We start from the raw sequence: 21215 nt of genomic DNA, 5'->3' as shown, positions 1-21215 counted from the left end.
CTAAGAAAATCTTAAACTTGTGCTTAAGAATTTCCATTAAGTTAGTACTAGAAATAAATGGTTTTTTAAGATGTAATAAAAGCTGATGAAATTACACAAATTAATGTATAAAATGCGTATACGTAATATATGCCATTTCATTGGTTAAGCAAATACGTATACGTAATATTTAACGAATTTTTTTTTAACATTAATCTTTTCATATGCGTTTATTGGCTAAACAGTCGAACAAAAAATTGCATTTTAAAATAATGTAAACCATTTCTTTCATTTTTATCTATCACGTTTATATAACAACATTAAGTAATTAATCAACAAGCTATTTGGCGCTCAATACGTGGTCATTATCTTTATGGCAGTCCGTTTTTTTCCCCAAATACTGGCATAATTTAGATAACTCAACAGGCAAAAAAAATATTAAATTTATCAGCCCCAAGACGCAGTGATGATAACGAAAGTGGTCTTTGGGTAAAAATAAAAACTGCAAGCATGGACAAATGAAACAATATAATTGGCCAAGAACAAATGCGATGAACTTCACCCGGTGGCCTTCAAAATGGTTAAAGAAAGTTGAGCATTCCAGTTTCGAGTGCTGCAATCAGCATAATGCAAAGCACGAAATGAGGCAACTATAATTGGAATTACTCAAGCATGGTTAAAGTTCGCCCCCCAGGGGTTCTGCCTTGGCTAATTGATAGATTAACACGATCTGATATTGACTGATTAAAACATGTTTATTGTTTTACGATCGTAAGTAAACAAGGCGAGAAACTAGAGCTTTAAAGTTAGGAGGTTCATTTCCGTGGTTTAAAAAGCTGCGCTGTAAGCGATCACCCAGGAAATGTCGAAAGTAGTTTATTAATTTTACAGTAAATATAAAAATGTTTATATTTTGAATAATTAAATTGAAAATAAATTAACATAAAATTAAAAAAATAATATTCATTTAAATAATAATATCGAAAAACAGACAAACAAACATACTGATCCTTTTAATACTGAAGAAATGGTGTGATCGGAAAACCGCTTTTGTTAGGCGATTCCTTATAAATTGTAGATTGCAATGCCTTTGCTAAAAATGTACAAAAATGATTGTGTTTTAGTAGTTTCTAAATTTTTCTTTAAAAGAACATTAGTTATATTTTACAAACCTTTAAAACATCCTATAATATATACCAATATTATAGCGGATTTTGAATTTTTGAGATTCTTTCATTAGTAAGAAAAAACACTGAGCATTATATGAAACAAATTTTCTTTTATTATTTGGCTAACAACAAAAAATATTACATTTTAATACTTTGCAAAAATAAAATACAGTTTTGAAAAGCAATATGAATATGAGATTAATATGAGTTTTAAAGACGGCTTCGTTTTTTCTGCTAAAAATGGGGTAACAAAATCTTGGAGCAAGAGCTTAAAGCTTGTAAATCGGTTAAGTTTTTGGGGGGTCTTAATCGAAGCTTTTCATAGTGCTGGCTAACGCCCCAAGATAAGGAGAGAGCTTTTATTCTGCTCTCTATTTTTGTTAAACAATTGCCATTGCCGTTTTTTTGTCAAGCTTGAGTTGGCCCGTTAATTAATAACAAGAGCTCGAGAGCGGTTTTCAATCTCAGAGTTGTTTTGACCGCGTTGCCATTTGGACGTCGCCGCATTTCTCGCTTTAATTCCGCCTAGATTCGCACCTGCATTTTCGCGTCCTTCCCGCAAACCCAAAATAAAAATCGAAAACACCCCCCACAAACTCCACCTCCTCATCCGCAGCCTTTTTGGCCAATTGCAAAAGTTTGTCTACAGTGAAACGTGAAATCTCTTATTTTACCTTTGCCAAAAAAACAAAAACAAAAGAAAACCAAATAACTCCGTACTGTTTGAGGCGGTTAATTTCGTGTGTATTTTTGCGGTAAGTTGCGTTAACATTATGCTTCATAGAAAGCACATTTTGGGCATTGCTTTTGTAGATTTTAGTTTACTTTTGCCTTTGGGCAATGCGCATGCGCAGCTACGTTGACACACTTTCTGCCTCCACCTGGCTTGCCTGCCACAAGCAACTTACGGCTCTCATGCTTTTGGCCATAAAAACAATTACCACTTGCCTTTTTGCTGCTGACGTCGACTGCATTTCGTCAGCGCGTGCGCTTCGATTCCGAAAAACCCCTCCCCTTTAAGTATCCATATCCCCGTGTATTACCCATTCATAATCTCCATGGCACTCTGATCTTCGGTAGCTGATAATATCTCTGTATGCTGCTAAGTAAAGTGGAAATTGCCTAAGGCAGATGAGCGGGCGGCTGCGATGTTACACCATTTGATGAGTGTGTGAAAATGTGCGGTGTACAGTTGTTTAAGAGGTGTTATGCTGTGGCAAGTGAAGTAGTTTTGAATGGAGTAAAGTAATGGAAGAAAATTGTTACTTTGTCGTTTTAGGTTGAGCATTTTGTTACAGCTCAATTGTGCGATGAAGTTTCTGTGTGGTAACTTGAAACTATTTTAATTATTGTGAAGTTGGAGTGGAGGTACAATTTAATGAACCATTTTAAATAATTTTAAACGGTTTAAGGACCGAAAGGTTTGGATTAGAAAATAAAGAAAATAAAGTATACAATTAATTGTGCACAGTCAAAAATTAAATATATAAAATCAAAGAAATAGTTTAATGGGATAATAACAAAATTTTAGTGGATATCTCTACTTAACCAAAGTTTTTAAGTTAGAATTATAGATTACCATCAAGTTAAACTCAAATTATTTGTAGATCGACGTAAAACTGAAGTCTGCCCTATGCCGTCCTCTATAACGCGGTTCTACTGTCACCTTCATAATGCATGCAAATGTAACACAATTGAAATGCAAATTGGCGCATCGTACTGCTGTCCCACTTGCACTCAGCATTGTCGGCTATCTTCCGTCCCGCTCCGTCTGAAATTAATTTCTGTTGATTCACGGGATCGATGGTCGCAGTTCATAAATATTTCAGACGCCAATCAACCGATCCACTGGGCAATTAAAGCATTTGCTCTAATGACACCAAAACATTGGCTGCTTTTTAATGATTTGCCCCGATTTATATAGGAACTACCATAGTAGATGAACTATTTGTTCAACTTATTTGGGCCCCCTATTTAAGCATTACAAACCCTGCTTAATTCTATATCCACACACCACACTCAAAAAAAAATTTTAGAAAATCGCCTATGGATTTGCTTTACTGGCGATTTTTTCTATATTTCTGGAATATTTCTTGAATTTAATGAATTTTGATTAATTGGAAGAAAATTTTCTTTACCAGTAGAAAATTTTTTTATTTTAAAGAAAAAAATCGCCAGTGAAGCAAATCCATAGGCGATTTTCTAAAATTCAGGGCGATTCATTTTCTGAGTGCATAAACGACCTTGTGGTTCTCAGTCGACATCGGAGTACGAAGAGTCACCAAAAAAATAAGTGAACTCAAAACCAGTTAAACATCTTTCGGTCGAACGTGTGTGTGGGCACGAAATTTACTCAAATTGTTAACATTTTGTCAAGTGAAGGATACCAGAGACTTGCGAAAATATACAAAGAGCCGTTATTGAATCTGGAAATTTACATACCAATGTATTTTGGATTTCTGAACACAGAAGTCGGCATCGTACTTGGAACTGAAGGCGAATTTTTATGGCCGTACGATCGAGTCGATTGATTTTGGCATTGTGAAAGAAATCGAAACCGGCTATTCCTGCTCCTCGAGAATCATTCGAGTCGAGTATTTATTTATCTTTTGACGAGCCGGTTCAGTGGGTGAGCCAAGAAATTCAGGTGCTGACTCGTAATGTTTCAGCCGTATGTTAGCACTATTTGTTTACTGTTGCCCCAGATCATGTTTTCTCAACAAAAAAAGAATATGTAAGAAGTCTTAAGTGGGAAATAATGTTTTAGGTGGCATAATCAAGTGTTGAAAACTGCACTTGAGTGCACAAATTATATTAAATTCAATTCTTTATTAGCAGTTAATATTTAAAATATTACATTTTTGTATAAAACTGCACATTATAAAAGTACAAATATAAAAAATAGATTTTTTTTCCCTATATAGAAATTGTAGAATAACTGGGGGTTGTTAAAGGTTCAATAGTCCGTTTCTACCCTAAACTGGTAATTCTGGATTTTCCCATAAATTGAGGCCAATTTGCATTTAATGTTTTGATCACTTTCATTGATTGGCTTCTAACCGGCTAATTGCTGTAGAATCGCACATGTTTATATCATTACAATAAAATCGAAATCGCCTACTTCGCAAAATAGATTGATATGCATGGCACGAGATATGCATTAGACTTTTGATCAGACCTGGCATTGTACTATATATGCAGTATTTATAAACTGGACTGACCCATTTTGAAGTCAGGGGCAAGACTGCGCTGATATTGAAGTAGGTTGTAACCAATTTATTAGCTAGATCATTTAGTTTATAGCTCAAGTGTTTCAGTTTTAATAAACTCTTTATTAAAGTAAAGACTTTGATTGATTAATCCGACAGTCAGTCTTCTGTACATATATTTTTTCACTTTGTTTAAGTATAGTTGTTTGCAAAAACAATTTAATTTATACGATTTTATCTTGTTCAATACATATATGTATTAAAATTAATATATTTTCTTGGCGTGATTATCTCGTCTCCTCTTTCACATTATATAAAAAGCCATTTACCATAGTCGTTGATTCTGTCATGAGATCTTAGATAAATTCCCAAGTGTATTTAAAGCTTCGGATTTTCTATCTTTATTTTCTTTAGCTTTAGCTCAACAATTGCTTCGTCATCTGTGGCGGCTAGACAATCGCTGCAAAATAGTAAAAATGTATAAAGAGAAAAACTGTAATTTGCATTTAATAGCCAGCTAGTTGATGGTATTGATCATTTTTCATATGACTTGTTTATTTATGCATATCATGTTGGCTTGGCTCGGAGAATTAAGTGCATTTTTTTAAGCCACTTTGTTTTGTATTTTATACACTTAACTGGCCGGCAGTAAAGTTGGAATTGATTAGACAACAGTTTGTTTTCGGGATTATTTCTGTTGTGTGCTAATCTATATACAATAATCGCCCGTTTATATGGGTGGACATAACCCGATTAGACTTTCAAACTCAATTTGAATGCTTCTTTGTTCTCATTTCTTTTGTTTGGCGATACCAGTTATCAGCTTGTTTCGCGGACCGACTACTGGCGTTATATTTAACTGCACTTCATTTCTTAGGGCCACAATTTCCGTTTGCAAGCGACAGAAACTAAAACGCCTCAGTTCAATTCAGTTGAGCCAAGTGAAAGGCCACAAAGTTCAGTCCAGATAAAGTGAAATAATACCCAGTGGAATACAATTTTTGAGGCAGGTTAAGTTGGAGTACTTAATGCCAGCTTTTAAATAGATATCTCTCGGTGTACGCAGGTAATTATTCGGTTGCGTCAGCCTTTGATCGACTCCACTGGAAGTTTTCCCCAATGGAAACATCAGATTCTGCCAAAAGCACATCCGGGAGGGTGGGTTCGCAGTACACTGTTGAGGGTCATAAAAAATAAGCAGGGTTCACAATCAAGCTTGTTAAAAACCGGGTTGAGTGGTTGTTAGGTTTTTCATTTTCCTGATTTTAATTAAAACTCAAGATTACAAAATTCCTACTTATTAAAATTCCAATGTCTCTTTTTTAGTACTAAAAGCTAATTGCGATAAATATGAAAAAAAAATTGCAAGTTAGATATCCGTGAAATATTATTGTAGGATGTACTATTTCTGAAATAAATTACCTTTAATCAACCAAAAACAATACATTTCTTAAAATCCAGACTTCAAAAACACAAAGGACTTCCTATAATGTCAGAAAATCAAGAATCTTGTTTTAAACTTGATTTAAAAACAAAAAAAAACTATAACTGGTTTAACAGGTCTAAAAGGTAAAAACCCCAAGGATCAGTTTCAAGGATGCCAGCGATGACCTGTGGTTCGAAAAACCAAGGTCCTTTGAAACTGGTTTATTTTTTGATCAGTTTATTTCATTGCAAGATTGTTTTTTATTTTAAAAATATTTATTTAAAATATTTAAATTTGCAAATATTTATTGTTGTACTACCATAAATAAAACTACTTATAAACTATAATCTTTCATCCTCAAAGTTCAAGTTTAGTTCAAGGAAAAACTTCAATTATCTTGTTTACTCCCTTCTCAACCTAAATAAAAACTCTAGAAACGATAAAAACCGGATTCGATAAATGCTGATTCACTATGAGTTCGCTTCATTCCTACACATTGGGGCTATCCTAAGTGACTAAATTTAAAGTCGATATTCCCTAAATGGAAAAAACGCTAACAGAATAATATTAAGTCGTTGATCAAAGATCATTTCCTCGTAATTAACACCCATTCGCCATTTGGCAGATGAGGTGACAAACGCTAAACAGAATTTGGCTTTCGTACTAAACTTAATATTTAGTTTGACTGTGATAAACAAATTAACTTGAGTGGAGTGTAAAGACTCTAGTAAATTGCACAATTTTATGTGATATTTTTTGACGCATTATAACATGATATTAACCCTTTTTTTTTAGAGCAATTTACTTGACATTTTGCGTGCGGCTAATTGGCAATTACCATTACTCACGAAACCTGTGCCATGGAATTGTCTCAAAATTAAGATTACGCTTAGTTGTTTTATTGTATTTTGTTTCGCCTGTCACACCCAACTTTTCTGTCACTCATTTTTGTAGTTTAATTGGATTTTACAACACCCGAAGACAAGATTGACCAACAAATTAGCATGCGCATAACTTTATGGGCTGTTGAACTCCACGCCAAAGACCAAGTCAAACACAAAGGCCCAAAATAAATAAAGGCATAAATTACCCAAGATTCATTGACGAAATTTCTGGAAGCCAATGAAAATCAAAAGCCAGCGCGACACATGGCCAGAATGACAAACACCCATGTAGACATAAAGTCTTTCGAGTTTGCGGCTTCAATCCACTATAATGTGTCCAACAATCTCTGCTCTTGGCCTTGACTTTTACCTTCATTCGCGCTGACCGCTCAAAAAAGCCAATATCAAAAAACTTACTAATTGCTTGGAATCATAAGAGCAGCAGTAAATCAGATTTAATGGCGATTTGCACTACTCTGCGGCTCACTCGACCACGTTCTTTGGCTTCTCGACATCGAGTTCGACTTTTTTGTGCCATTGTCAAGTCCTTCATGACAGGGCATAGATCAGCACCGGCTCATACAAGTGCTACGTCATCGAGACAATTTTTTCCAATTTTGTTTTGCTAGCCAAGGTGTTGCCAAGTCGTCTGGGAGCCAAACAGGCGGGACACGTATCAGCTGGTATAGACGAAAAATAAAAAAAATATTTTGTGGGGGGAGGAGATATGTTTACAGAGCGGAGACCCTAAGAAGACGTCTGGTTTTGTATTTTCTGCATAAAAATTAGCAGTAGGAGAATGAATATTAATTATAAAAATTCAAAATATAAATACTTATAACAAATCTTTTAATTTATAAATTTTTTTTAAAAGTATTTAAGGTTAAACTTTTTTGTTTAAATAACTTAGTCTTTATCTTTTAGTGTATTAACTTGCATAAAACTTCAAAACGGAAATATTATTCAATTCCGTTTAGGTAACGGGGGCTATGAAAATTTTGATAAACGATCCAAGAAGTTCAGCAAACGCCCTGACCGAATTTCTACAACCTTTACGGTGAGGGTATACACTGATTTTTTGCCAACGGACGCACGTTTTGCGACCAGTTTTGGGCGCTATTGTCTATCAGTCTATCTGTTTCTATATATTTATATCTATATTTACCTGTTTGTCCGGCGGCCTCTTCTTCCGTTGTGGCGATTTTTCGACGACTTTGGCTAATGAAGTTCAGCTTTGAGTCATACATACACATATAATTATTTGTATATGCGAGTTCATATATATTTAACAGTTTCCATTGGAGCGAGGCATTGAACTGTTGCCGCTTTTGCTTTTCGCTTTTGACCAAGCTGCGGAAGTAACCCAGTTGTGCCAACCGCTTTGAGGAAATGGTTGCCAAACCACTCAAAATGTTTGAGTCGAGACCAAAACAATTTCATTCTCGTTCGCAGCCTGAACCGGTGAACAACTAGCGGCAGATCACGGAGTCCAGATCTCAGACCTCATATCACATCACATCTACACAATGGGCAAGGCGGAGTGCATTAGCTACGATGAGCAGCAGTTGCCCTACATTGATTTGGGCTCGGCACAGATCCGAATGGAGAAGGATGCGGCTCCCGAATGGGCCCTGAAAAAGGCACAGGACGAGTTGAGGGAAGTGCCTGGCGTCAAGGAGCAGGCCATCAAGGAACTCAGGGAACTCATTCAAAGTAAGTGAATTTATAATTTTATTTATAACATTTTTAATAAATTCCCACTTTATCTAGATGAAAAGTACCTGAACCTGCCGCTGGATGATGAGTACATGATGATGTTCTTGCGTCCCACCCATTACTACCCAGATAGTGCATTGAAAAGGGTGAGTGTTACTTGAAAAAATATCAAAAAATGTTAAAATAATATATCATAAGGATTAGAGGTTAAATAATAGTTTTTAGAAATTTTTATAATTTTGTATTTTGTCATAAAATTTAATTTATTTTTTAATTTTATTTTTTCGTTTTTTACATAATTAATTTCCCCTTTAATATTCACAGCTCAAGAACTTTTATCACATGAAACTGAAGTACGGAATTGCTTGTGAGAATATAATCCCCAGCAAGTTGAGAAACGTTTTTGAGGCAAATATTCTGAATTTGTTGCCCCAAAGAGATCAACACGGTCGTCGCCTTTTAGTGCTGGAAGCTGGCAGTAAGTTTATCCGGTTAATGAAAATTGTTGAAATCTCTAAATGTCATTTTTATGATAGAAAAGTGGAAGCCATCCCAAGTGCCCTTGGTGGATTTGTTCCGTGGCATTCAATTGACTGTTCTGGGCTCCATGGTAGAGCCCTATTCACAAATCTGCGGCGCAGTTGTCATTATCGATATGGAGGGTAATTAACTCTATACATTAAATAGCAATTGTACAATTTAATTAACCCATATTAACTTTTTTGCAGGTCTGCCACTTAGCCACATTACACAATTTACACCGTCGTTTGCCGCCATGTTGCTGGATTATATTCAAGAATGCATCTGCATGCGTTTAAAAGCGGTTCACATAGTGAATAATTCATATATATTCAATATGCTTTTTGCCATATTCAAGCCATTCATTCGCGAAAAGCTGCGCAAGAGGGTGAGTTTATTCTGCTTTATCCATGGAATTTTGAGAATTTATTTTTAATGCTAATTCCTAATTTTCCAGATCTTCTTCCATGGCAAGGACTACAAGTCCCTGATCTCTCACATTGAGGCCAGTGCCTTGCCTCCCAAGTATGGTGGTTCCGCCACTTGGGAACTGCCCCCTGGCAAACTCCTGGGAGAATTCTTCGAGTGCTACTCCAAGGACTATGAACGTGAGCTATTTCTTTAAATTTAAATCAAATGTAAATATCTAAATGTTTTAAATTTTTTTCCAGTGGCTGACAGCTATGGCTACGTTGAGGGCTATAAAATGAAGAAGTAATAGTACAAGAAGATCCCCAAAATATTCCCAAGTCCACCCAATCCTCAATTCCCCTTTTCGATTTGTATTGTAGTAACTTAAGTTGGGTCATTTGTGATATTGCAAATATTGTCGTACGTTAGGTCTTAGTCTCTTTGCCCCTAAAATTTAAGGTTCAGAAAAATATTCACAAAAATTCGGATTAAAGCTCATGAACTAAGCATTAAACTTGAAACCATATGTACTATATATTTTGTGTAATTGTTATGAAAATAATAAAGATAAAAACATTTGTTAAAATTTAAATAAGGAATATTTTGAATGGATATGATTAAAAGGTATTTCCTAAATATATGAATATTTATGAACAAACATTTTTATAGGATGATCGAAAGGGTGATATAAACCTTATATTGAACCCTCTGAATAAAATCAGCTTTTGCGTATAGGTAAAGATTTTATTTGACACACATACTATTGGTCAAGAAAACATTTTAATACAAAACATATCTAAAAACTAAGGAATGTAAAAAGAGTATTCGTTAGCTAGGCGAAGACAACACTACTGTTCGACTTCGGAGGCTATCTAATCTTTGGCATAGGCACGGGAATGCTTGCAAGTTTTGGTTGGGTATTTTAGAGTGTCACTAAACTATGAACTACGACTAAAGCGCTAGGACGGCTTAACTATCTAGATGGCGTGGATGTGATGGTTCTGTTCAATCCTGTTTATTGTCGCTGATGGCTGTGGATGCGGTGGCCACACTTTCACCCGTCTGGGACTTTGTAATGGTTGGCTTTCGGCTTTTTTCAAGGAGCGGCGAACTGTCCGGAGATCCCTTGACACTCTTATCACAGACCAAAGTAGAGGCCTTGGACTTTAATTCCTCGGCACTGGAAAATTGGGAGCGACTCTTGAACTGGCCGTTAGTCTTGGTTTGGGTCTTCAGATCGTATCTACGATTCCGACACGAAGATAACAGATTCTGAACCGGAGCCCAGCAGAGGAGAACTATTCCAATAGCCAAGCAAACTCCGGCGAAGATTGGTCCGGACATCTGGACAACCGGGAGGACCTTCAATTGGTCAGCCATCTCTGGAGTGATTCTTACTTTTTGCTCAAACCATATGAGAGGAAAAAATATTCTTGGTATTTTGGTGTATAAGGAGATGCCCTGAATTGGCTCCACTAGCATGTTGACCTGAAAGCGGGCAGCCACCTCTAAGGGAATTCCAGTTGTTGGCTCCACCACCATATAGAACTCGTGGTCCTCCTGATTGGGATTTAAACCCTCCACCTGATCTACGTAATAACGATCTCCGTTGAAAAAGTGGGGATAGGACATAAATACTGGGGATCCAAATCGACAGGAACTGATGTTCATCACACCCGAGGGAACACATTCGCCGCCACAAAAACAAAGGTTCTCTGGATACAGGGTGCCTGAAATATAGGAATACGTGTGAATTGGGCTTATATGATCTTGAATATTTTTTCTATAAATTTAAAGGCAATACAATTTAAGTTATTTTAAAAGTATGTAAGATGGATATTACGACACTCGTTTAACTAACTTTCTGAATTTTTTTTATAAAGTCAATGCAACATTGTATTGTTAATAGATTAAATATAATGACCTATTTAATTACAGCAATAAATTAACAAGGTAACATAGAATAAGTTTTAATTAATCCTCTTGAAAGTTTTCCATGTCTTCTAATAAATTTTAATATTAAATATAAGCTTATCAATTCTCACCATTGTCAACCGAACGAGGTCCTCCTGAAAATTTGTGTCCCTTCAGTCCTTCGACATCCACAGTTTCCACATAATCCAGCGGAATCGTGCGGCACATATCCGGAGTAAAGAGTCCCACACTGTCGCCTGGCTTGAGATGCTGTGGCTGGAATTCTCCGGCTGATCCATTCGTCATACCGCAATAGGAACTGAAAAATCCGGTGTTTTCCTGGTAATTCCACGAGTGCATCTGGCCCAATTTGGACAGATGATCGGCACCCGTAAATACATTAAATACACCAGTAAGATCGGCGCTTCCGTTGCGCGTATAGAACCAGCCGAATTTATCGAAAGGAACCTTAACGTCATCGCCAAAAATGGGCACTGCAATGGCCACATCTATCATGGTATCACTGTATCCGGTGAAGAGCAGTTCGTCGATCGATTTTTGGACAAACATTTCGGCGCCATACATTTTTAGGCCGACATCCACCATGGCTCGCCTACCCGACGACCAATGTTTTGCAGTGGCAGCTGCGGACTAAAGAAAACATTTTTCATTAGAGTAAAATAAATTATTTGTTTTGACTTTTCATTATTTTCCAAACGTTAACATATTTTAAAATTTTTTATTTTGGGAATTTTAAATTAAAAAATAAAATTTTTAAAATAAATAAATAAAAACAAAATGTGTGACTGTTAAAAGACCACAACCTAATGCGTTAAATTTTGAAGTACCTTATACAGTTTTAAAATATTAATTTAAATAGTCATTAAATGGCTCTACAATTTTTTAAGAACATTTTTGCATGAAACTAATGACAAAACTATAAAAATGCGTTTCTCTTTTATCATCAAATATTTAAATAATAGTTTGTAATAAATATTTTATATAAAATATTTTTAAAACATTTGTTGGGTTTTTTCCCATTTTTTCATTTTATGGAAAATTTATTTATTTATTTTGTATTACCTTTTTGTATTATTTATTTTCTTTCTAAGAGCTTTAACTTTTAAATTTTTAACATTTTTTCTTCGATTTCTGTAAATATATTTGATGTACTCACCAGAGCCACAGCATTGAGGGTGGTAATCTCATCGTCCAGACTTCCGTTGCTGCCCTCCGCATCAAAGTAGAACAAACTGCGCCTGCGATAGCTGACGGATGCGTTTTCGGGATGCCAGTGAATGTCCACCTTGTCGGGTCGCTCGGTGAAGCGATATGGACCCACCTGCTGCATAATGGGTTTCGTGGAGAGGTTGCCAAAGTCCTCGGGATTCGTCCAATTGTACAGGTAGATGTCCAGACTCAGATCCAATGGCGGACTCTTCCAGTTGTCGTAGACACGTGTGTTGGGGGCCAGAGCCATTTCCTGCCGAAGAGCACCAGTCCCAATTAGAATTAATTGAAAATCTCAACGAGTTTTCCTCGATCTCTGACTCGCGCCAATTGAGAGGCGGCTGTTTTCCTTTGGCTCTCAATTGGCTTTAGTCGCTAATCGAGTGCAGCTGGCCGGGCTAACACATGTGAAACTGAACTGTACCCTTGTCAGCGACGGGGATTACCTTCTGCATGATCCAATCGAACAGGTCCACCCAGAACATTCCGAACAATATGCCAAATAGTCCCAGGCAGAAGCCAAAAATGCCGATAATTAACTTGCGATTGCTTTTTTGGCCCCACATTGCGCTGTTTTGTGTTGGCATGGCTCACGCTGGGCAGCTGTGTGGATATCTAATGGCCTCTGTAATGATATGCAAGTTAATAATATATCAAAGGAAATAAACCAATTGACAGAATGCTACAAATTGTAAATATATAAAAGTAGATCAAGTAAGAGCCATTCATGAATGCAGCAAATAAATAATGAATGTGTAAAAAAGAAATATAAAAGATAAACAATTGGATTCTGTTAAATTTTTATATTACTAAAAATAGTTTTAGTCTACATAAAATAAGGAAATAATTAGAAATTTAAAGTAATCAGAAATAATGTTTTATATAAAAAATTATATTTTCATTGTTTAATATGATAATCAAAATAAATGTAAATAAAAATCTCTTACTTTAAAATATTAATCTAATTAATTAATTTAATTAATTTTTTTTACTAAGTGTTCTGAATATACTTATTGCCTACTTTTAGGCCATATAATATGTAAAATCAAATCTCTTATTTACATATGCATTAAAACCCATGTTAATATAAGTAAGACGACAGAGAACAAAGAAAGGCCCAACAAAGAATCGAGTATAAACAGAATGCAAAAAGCGCAACCCGTTATTGAGTGACGAATTCCCATAGCTTCTATTTTTATCAATATAATTGAATCAATTTAAGCAAAGCGTGACTTTCAATTGCTGTTTACACTCATGTAGAATATAGTAAGCCCCGTAAATATATACAGAAGTATAGTATCAGTGGTGATAATTACAAAGCTTCCCCCGACACTCAATGTTTTAATTAGTTATGATAGGTTCAGGCTGCAATGTAAGCACATATGTGCAGTAGGTAATTATCAATTGAAATTACAAATATCACGCATTACTGTAGACGATATTATCGGATATGATCTCTGATTTAATGTCTTTTAATTTAATTTTGAAATGGAAAAGATATTCTTTTATTGTTTTTTAGCCAAAATTTCACATCTGGGGCATCCACTGTAGGCCGATAAGCGGATTCTGAACTCCTAGGTGAACAGACCCATGAGGAAAGCACAGATAATTGAGGAAATTGAACTGCACTGCACTTATCGCTTATCGAGAACCCATCCCCTGACAATTATTCGACCAATCTGCCCCGAGTTCCCATCACTATATATCACTTCAGCATAAATATGGCATATGTACAAATGCGACCGGTTCGCATCTCTGTGATATATCGTCATAATTGAGTCTATCAATTGACCCCGCTGTGAGCTATGGTTGGGTCTTTGACACTTTCCGTTATTGCACATGAATACGAATACGAATCTATTTATATACCCATATATATGCTTATTCGGGAGCGTGTCAACTGAGTTCTGGTGTCTGGTAAATTGATATGATTATGTCTTTTGAATGATGAATGCCTGTCGAGCATTTGTCGGCGCCTTTTTATTGTCTTCCCAATTATTCTGGAGTGAGTTTTAATTGGAATGGACATTGAACAGGTGCATCACAGAGAGTTCATCCCGCATTTTTAATCTAATTCAATTAGATCAACAGCAATGTCACACGTAAAGAAGCTCTATTTCTTGAAAACCGTTTTTTTGGCATACATTTCTAAACAAAAAAATTACATTTAATTTATAACAAGGTTTTGAAGTAAATTTAAATTATTTAGGCAGATTTAATGATAAAGTTTCCTTACTTCGTACAGCAAGTTCATTGAAATTTTCTCTTGAAGCCTGAAACCTCAACACTGAATAATTGTCTTTAATTAAATTTAAAATTTCTGGCGGCCCGAGATATTTCATTCATTATTAAATTAAGCTCACTCGTGTATTTCTCTCTGGTTCTTGATCTTTTATATTAACTTTTTTATGAATCCAAATGCACTGAACGCTTTATTTGTATTCTATGCAAATGTCCACAGAACACTGACCTAAGTTAAGTCACTGGGAAAGTGAATATATTTGAAAACAATTTGTAAAGGTTTCGATAACAGCCCACCTGAAAAAATGCTAGCAAATTAGAAATTTTATAAAGTGTCATGGCGATAAGTTAACACGTAATTAGTGCAAGTGCACTTGCTATAAGGCGGAAATCCTTAGGGCTACGTTAGCCACACTTAACCTGATACGTTAAGATCGTTTTTTAATGTAAACCAAGTCAAAATCTGATGTTCTCCAACCACAAAATGTGCCATTGAGATGAAACCGCAAGTCAGATTGTCGACGTAGTTCGTAAAAACAAAACCGCGTCAAGTCAACAGTCATGTAATTTGCATTTGCTCGAGCGACTTCTTTGATAATGAGCTATCGGCAAATAATTAAGTTTTCGCAGCCTTCGAGTACGGAAATAATCGAAACGATTTAAGACTAAGCCAAAAACTATAAATAAAGATTTTGCTTTTGGTTATTTGCAAACAAAGTGTCGTCCCAATGGGCGTGCGGATCCGAAAATAGGTTTGGTATTTAAAAAGGCACACGCAACTGTAATTAGTTTTTTAGTTCCAATCCAATGAAATTTAAATTTGGTCTGTAGTTGTTTTTAAAATAGTTTTTCAATCTTTAGTTGGGGGCTTGCTGAATTACTAAAGTGGTTTTAAGGCCTTTGGACTTTTTTATTAAGTGATTTTTAAATAAATATATTTAATTAAACTTTTATGTAAATGCCAATTATTTAAGTGGTTATCAGATTAACTTTTCATATATTTTAACTATATTTAAACGGGGCGTATGCGTAATTTGCCGTGGAACAGCTGTATTTATTGGGGATTCTTAAATCGTTTGTGTAAATTGCATTTTCAATAAGCAAGTGGCCAGAAAATGACTGAGAAGCTTCTTGAGATCTAAAAAAGATTTGCATTCAACAAAGGAAATATAAGTAAATATTTCTATGATTGTAATTTTGTAAAATTTTTTATTTATTCATTACTGTAAATAAACTATTGTCTGCCAGGGTTACGGGAACTCTTCAATAGACATTCATTGGCTTATTTAAGCACACGCAACTTTTAATAGATATTTTGGTAGAAAAATTAATTTAAATTTAAAAAAATCGTCGACCCCAGAATAGGGACTTTTATCAAAAAAAAATACCGAAATTTAAGGAAAATGTACGAAATAAAATTCTACAAGAACAGAAGAAGTACTCCTACAAATTGTTCTTGGATTTAATTTGGTCAACGGGTCGTATGCTTAATATTCTTTCGAACAGCTGTTTTCACAAAGGGTGCCGAGTCCCGAGACTAATTTTAGAACATTAATCACACAATCAACAGGTCGTCCGGTAGCCCAGGCTGAAAGCCCTTTGTTTTGCATTCCGGCACTCTTATTTCTTCAAAGAGAATCGCCACACAAAGCCAATATAAACACAAAAAGAATGTATAATATGGGTTGACTCCGTACATATAAATATATACATATATGTGAATTTATGTCTGGCGACTGTTTTTCACTCTTGTCAAGTTGATTTCATTTAATGGCCTGTAATCTTAATAAGTCTGCCGGCGATTAAACCATCAAGCCAAAACTAAATGTGTTAACCAGTGCGGAAATGCGAAGAAATTTCAAAGAAATTACGTGATATTCTCAAAGGAGTACGCCTGTCCTTTCGAATTTCCTTGGTTTTTTTGTTTTTAAAGGCACTCACTTGACTTTTATTTGCTAAATAGAAACAAATCACGGTTTTCTTTTTCAATTCTTTTTTTCGGATATCCTTGCGAGGAAATTGAAATTTGATAAGGATGTGGACACAACGCTTGAGCACGTGGAGGATTATTTTACACAGAGGCCGGAAAAGTGGACACGAGTTGCGAGGAAATTCCGCTAAATAATACCGCTTTGCCCGGCGTTTCGAATGCGACTGTGCTCGACTCTCGGCGAACGGACCGCTAGCAGAGCCGCCGGAGAGGGCGGGAGCGGAACGGGGGCGGGGCAGAGCGAACGGTCTCTGCCGCCGATGAATGTCAGTCAAGTGCGGCACATGGAAATAGGAATGGAAATGAAAATGGGCTTGAGAAGAGCTCTGAGTATCCGAGAATCTGCGTGTGAGTGTGTCTGTGGGCGAGTGGGTGTTTGGGTTAATTTGCGCTTTAGGCTTTCCATAGTTTTGCCATTGAATTCAGAATTAAACTATATGTAATCTGAAACGCGAGCGAGACTTTCAAACTGTAAAGTGCAACCGAGTACAGGAGTAGTCAAAAACAACAGTGTAACCAATTCTATTAAAATTTTAAAATACAAATTTGATTCATCAATTTATAAAATATATATAAAAAACAAATAAGACTCCTTTGGCATTCAATGTTAATTAAGATTATTATTAGGAAATTAATGGCTAAATCAGGATAAATTTATAAAATTTTTAAAAACTTTAAGAAGACAAACATTAATTATAATTTTAAAAATTAGGAATGAAATCGTAAACCATTAAATAAGACTTATTATTAAGCGAACATAACGATTTGTGACAACAGCTAATAAAATTCAGAATAAACTAGGTCACATTTTAGTAAAATCACAATCTGCGAAGAGGGAAATCTTATGCACTTGGATTTTCGTAAAGCTGATCGGATTTTCGCGTATGAAACGGGTGGCGTGTGGAAAAGTAAACAAATCGTTAAGTAGAAACCAAAATTGATAACAAATTGTCGAAGCCTTATCACTGCGGCTAATCGTGATGATTAGCACTGGGTGAAGAGAACACCGAACATGCACGACTAACCCCATACACTTGTAAGCTGCGTAAATCGACAGGCGATCAGAACAAAGTTTCAACCGGCTTCCATTTCGCATATCATTGGGGGCAACACTTTCCGGCAATCGGCATAAAAAACACCCACGGCTCTGGATGAGGCAATAAAACAACCAGATGTCGTTGCCCCAGTGCGTTTTTCGACTGGCTCCCTTATTGGATTAGTGTTTTGCCTCCTTTCAGGTGGCGTGCGCACTGGGATTAGCATTTATTTGGGGCCTTCGGTCACTTACCGTTGCAGATTATGTTGCAATGTTGACAAGTGGAGCAAGCGGAAGTGGATCAAGCCATCGCCATCCCTTAACTTCGAATTGGGTCTAGGGCCATTAGGGTGGTTCGAAACATTAAATCTTATTCTCACCCCTTTAAAAAATGCATGTGATAACTAAGGAACTTAGAAATTACTCGTACGACACGTATAACAGTACGAACTTGGTTGAAAAATCTCCCATTCAAATTATGAAACATCAAATAAATGGTGGAAATCTACGACACCTAGATTAAAAATAATTTTGAAAAATTAAAATTAATTCGCACACCCTAAATACATTTAATACCTCATTGCACCGTATAGGCAGGGCCTTACAAATTTCCACACAAATATGGACCGACCTAAGCGCCACGTTATTCACTAAAATTTCCCACTGAATTTCAAACAGTTTCCGTCAGTCAGCTGCAAAAATAGTGACATACCAACGAGCCGCCTGTCGTTGATTGGTTTACGTTACGATACGTTAAGAAATAGCAACGTAATCAGCTTGTAAATGTACTGCATTCACTGCATGTACTTCATACAAAATGTTTGCTATTGAAGAAATATATCAGTGCAATTTTATAAAAAGAATGCCACTGAATAATTTTAAGTAATGACGTTTTAGTAGATTTTCCAAACTAAATTCTTTTGAAAAAATCAAACGCAGTATAATAAACCAAAAAGTCATTTACACGTTTATTTATTGTTTCTTAGATTTTTTAAAATTATAATTTTAAATATCCACGTATCTACGGATTCCTCGAGTGTAAAGTAGTATTCAAAAAAGGTGCAACAAAAAAATGTAACTTGTGGGTGAAAATGTATCCTTGATCAGGTTTACTAAGTGCCGTTTTCTCTTCCGTTTGTTAAATTTAATGAAGGGTTAAAACCTTGAAATCGTATGGGAAATCATTGATTTAACCCTACTTTAAATTTAACAAACGGACGAAAAAAGGCCCTAGTCGATCTAGCCAGATCCTTCTGTCTCTCCTTATAAGCGCTCAGATATCGGAAAGTTAATGTTAGAGACTTAAAAGTTGTATTGTTGTAGATTCCACCAGTGCCTATAAAGCACAACTTATTTTAATATTTTTGTAGTGTTAATTTAATTTTATTTCATTTGTCAAAAATAGTTTAACTTGAACCTTTATTTAATAAGTTTAATTCGTTAGCTGAGTAGTCGGTAATTGAGTGACTGGTTTTGAAGAATGAAACTGTTTTGGAGATACTTTGAAAACTGCGATATGGCGAAATCAGGCGACACAAAAGCCGTTATTAATCGCCAAGATGGATAGAATGAGAGTGATTCGATGAATTAAAGCTGGTGTCGTCCATGTGATGCGTAAATCGAAACTGGACAAGGATAATGAGGTAGCAAGTAGCTGCGCCCGAAATCTGTAAAATTAAGTTATTAAAAAATGGTCTAATATATTGATTTTAAACCCACAGTAAATATCAGTGTGCGATCCAGACGAAAAAGTCCTGCGGCTGTGAAAAGAACCTTTCTATGCGATAGCTGTAATGAGAGACGGAAAAGTCGATCTCTCAGCTCCGGGTCATCGGTGATATTCAGGATCTTGTGCACTATGGCTGCCGTATAGCTGCTGTGTAGAATAGTACGACTGCTGCCCTCGACGATCAGTACGATAATCACTATGTACCACAACAGCTGCATTAGGAAAAAGGCGAAAAATTCATCGGCCTCGAAAACATCCAATCGTTTGGGATTTAGAATAGCTTCCAAGAGGTAAAAGTCGTCAAAAAGAATGAATAGAAAGGATATTGCAATGATTCCGAGCAGCGGATACGTGAAGTACTCCTCGATGGTCTGGCAAATATCGCATAGGAGATTGTGGATGTTGGACACCTGTTTGATCGCATACTCCGGATTGAGGCGTATAACAGAGGTAACACTGTACCGCTTCATCGGGGTGCTGATTAAATTTCGTAGGCGATGAGAGTAGCGTCTGTGATTGACAACCGAATGCATTGGCGACAGTTCCAGGGCGCTATATTGCTCAATATGGGCATCTAGAATGTCCTGCAGGATCTGAAAATGAAATATTGAAACATTGTTTTAGTAGTTTACACGTTTACAAAAAAAAAAATTATTTTATTTTAATTTACTTGAGATACATTATATTCTTTTAATTTATTCTCTGGTTAATGTATTTATTTATTTTTTTGCAGTAAACATATTACAACGGCACTATACAATTTTGTATTTATTCACACCTAATTTTGTTCCTTTTTTTAATTTAGTCGAATTTATAAATTTAAAAGAGTATTCTCTGGCTAAATAGAACAAATTGAGTTTATTGAATTTAATTTGAATTTAATCTTTTTGCCTTTTCTCTAATCCATTTAATAAATAAACTTTCTATTTCTCTTTTTTCAATAACATATTGCTACTCTTTTGATAAAGACCACGTCTTACAACTGCAGGCGCATTCAAGTCCCAGGACACTCACTTCGTTCAGCATACTAAACCGACTCCTTGCCAAGTCCGTGGTGCAAAGAAACTTGAAGACCATCAGGCTGATATTGATGTGCGGCAGGGCGAAGGTGGTGAAGGTCACAAACGAGGGCGATATGGTGGCACTGACCAGTAGGCTATAGCTGACACACAAGTAGATGACGTTGAAGAGCAGCATGCCGAAGGATATCAGGAAACTGGACAGCAGGATCCTTCGGTAGTCCAACTTCATGCCCAGCCGCACGAATATCTCGTCCACCACGATGTTGTTCTGGATAATGCTGACCAATCGTTGCCGTTTGAACATGGCGAAGCCAAAAATGGTGGACATGGCCAGGATGCCAGTCAGGCGGAGGGTTCCATCGCCCAATCTGGTGATATTCGTTTGGAAGAAGTAACCAATTATGGAGTCACCCTCCTTCACCGAAATGCCGAAGCACAGGACGAAGAACAGAAAGTGCACAATGCCGGCGTAAAACGAGAACTTGGATGTTTGCACCTCCTTTCGCGGATTGAGATTCAATCGGAATGGAGCCAGGCCCAAGAGCGAAATAAATGTGAGCGGTCGAAGGGCCTGAAACACATTATCCGCCTGGGAGAAGCGCTCCCACAACTTAAAGGCCATTGAGTAGCCCTATTAATATTTAATAATATTTATAAAAATGCCGCTCTTGGTGTAACGTCCGTTCGATTCGCGTATTTTCCGCCAACTGACAGCGGAAGTCTTCGGCGAGTGATGATGA

General features: G+C 36.2%; 3 protein-coding genes across 6 annotated transcripts; 1 reads left to right on the top strand and 2 right to left on the bottom strand.

Moving 5' to 3' along the window:
- Positions 1–1614: 1614 nt before the first annotated feature.
- Positions 1615–9908, top strand: LOC108062463 (alpha-tocopherol transfer protein-like). 3 transcript variants are annotated; one of them, XM_017149162.3, is made up of 8 exons: positions 1615–1903; positions 8120–8380; positions 8438–8529; positions 8708–8861; positions 8920–9045; positions 9112–9290; positions 9360–9510; positions 9574–9908. In XM_017149162.3, the coding sequence occupies exons 2-8, from the start codon at positions 8194–8196 to the stop codon at positions 9618–9620; spliced, it is 936 nt and encodes a 311-aa protein (XP_017004651.2). In that variant the 5' UTR covers positions 1615–1903; positions 8120–8193; the 3' UTR covers positions 9621–9908. The 3 variants fall into 3 exon arrangements, with proteins under 3 accessions (XP_017004651.2, XP_017004653.2, XP_017004652.2); XM_017149164.3 differs by lacking the exon at positions 1615–1903 and adding an exon at positions 5228–5363; XM_017149163.3 differs by lacking the exon at positions 1615–1903 and adding an exon at positions 5228–5423.
- Positions 9909–10053: 145 nt separating this feature from the next.
- On the bottom strand, positions 10054–16840 carry santa-maria (scavenger receptor acting in neural tissue and majority of rhodopsin is absent). 2 transcript variants are annotated; one of them, XM_017149180.3, is made up of 5 exons: positions 16570–16840; positions 12904–13082; positions 12405–12710; positions 11359–11878; positions 10054–11043 (listed from the first exon to the last, which is right to left on the bottom strand). In XM_017149180.3, the coding sequence occupies exons 2-5, from the start codon at positions 13042–13044 to the stop codon at positions 10319–10321; spliced, it is 1692 nt and encodes a 563-aa protein (XP_017004669.1). In that variant the 5' UTR covers positions 13045–13082; positions 16570–16840; the 3' UTR covers positions 10054–10318. The 2 variants fall into 2 exon arrangements, with proteins under 2 accessions (XP_017004669.1, XP_017004670.1); XM_017149181.3 differs by having other exon boundaries at positions 10055–11043; positions 16640–16840.
- Positions 16841–19271: 2431 nt separating this feature from the next.
- Gr28a (Gustatory receptor 28a) lies at positions 19272–21097 on the bottom strand. The gene is made up of 3 exons (XM_017149102.2): positions 20468–21097; positions 19444–20046; positions 19272–19391 (listed from the first exon to the last, which is right to left on the bottom strand). The coding sequence occupies exons 1-3, from the start codon at positions 21095–21097 to the stop codon at positions 19272–19274; spliced, it is 1353 nt and encodes a 450-aa protein (XP_017004591.2).
- Positions 21098–21215: the final 118 nt, after the last annotated feature.

This window comes from Drosophila takahashii, chromosome 2L (genome assembly GCF_030179915.1).
Source record: "Drosophila takahashii strain IR98-3 E-12201 chromosome 2L, DtakHiC1v2, whole genome shotgun sequence".
NCBI lineage: Eukaryota > Metazoa > Arthropoda > Insecta > Diptera > Drosophilidae > Drosophila > Drosophila takahashii.
Note: the sequence above shows the minus strand (reverse complement) of the source record. Positions and strands in the feature narration are given on the sequence as shown.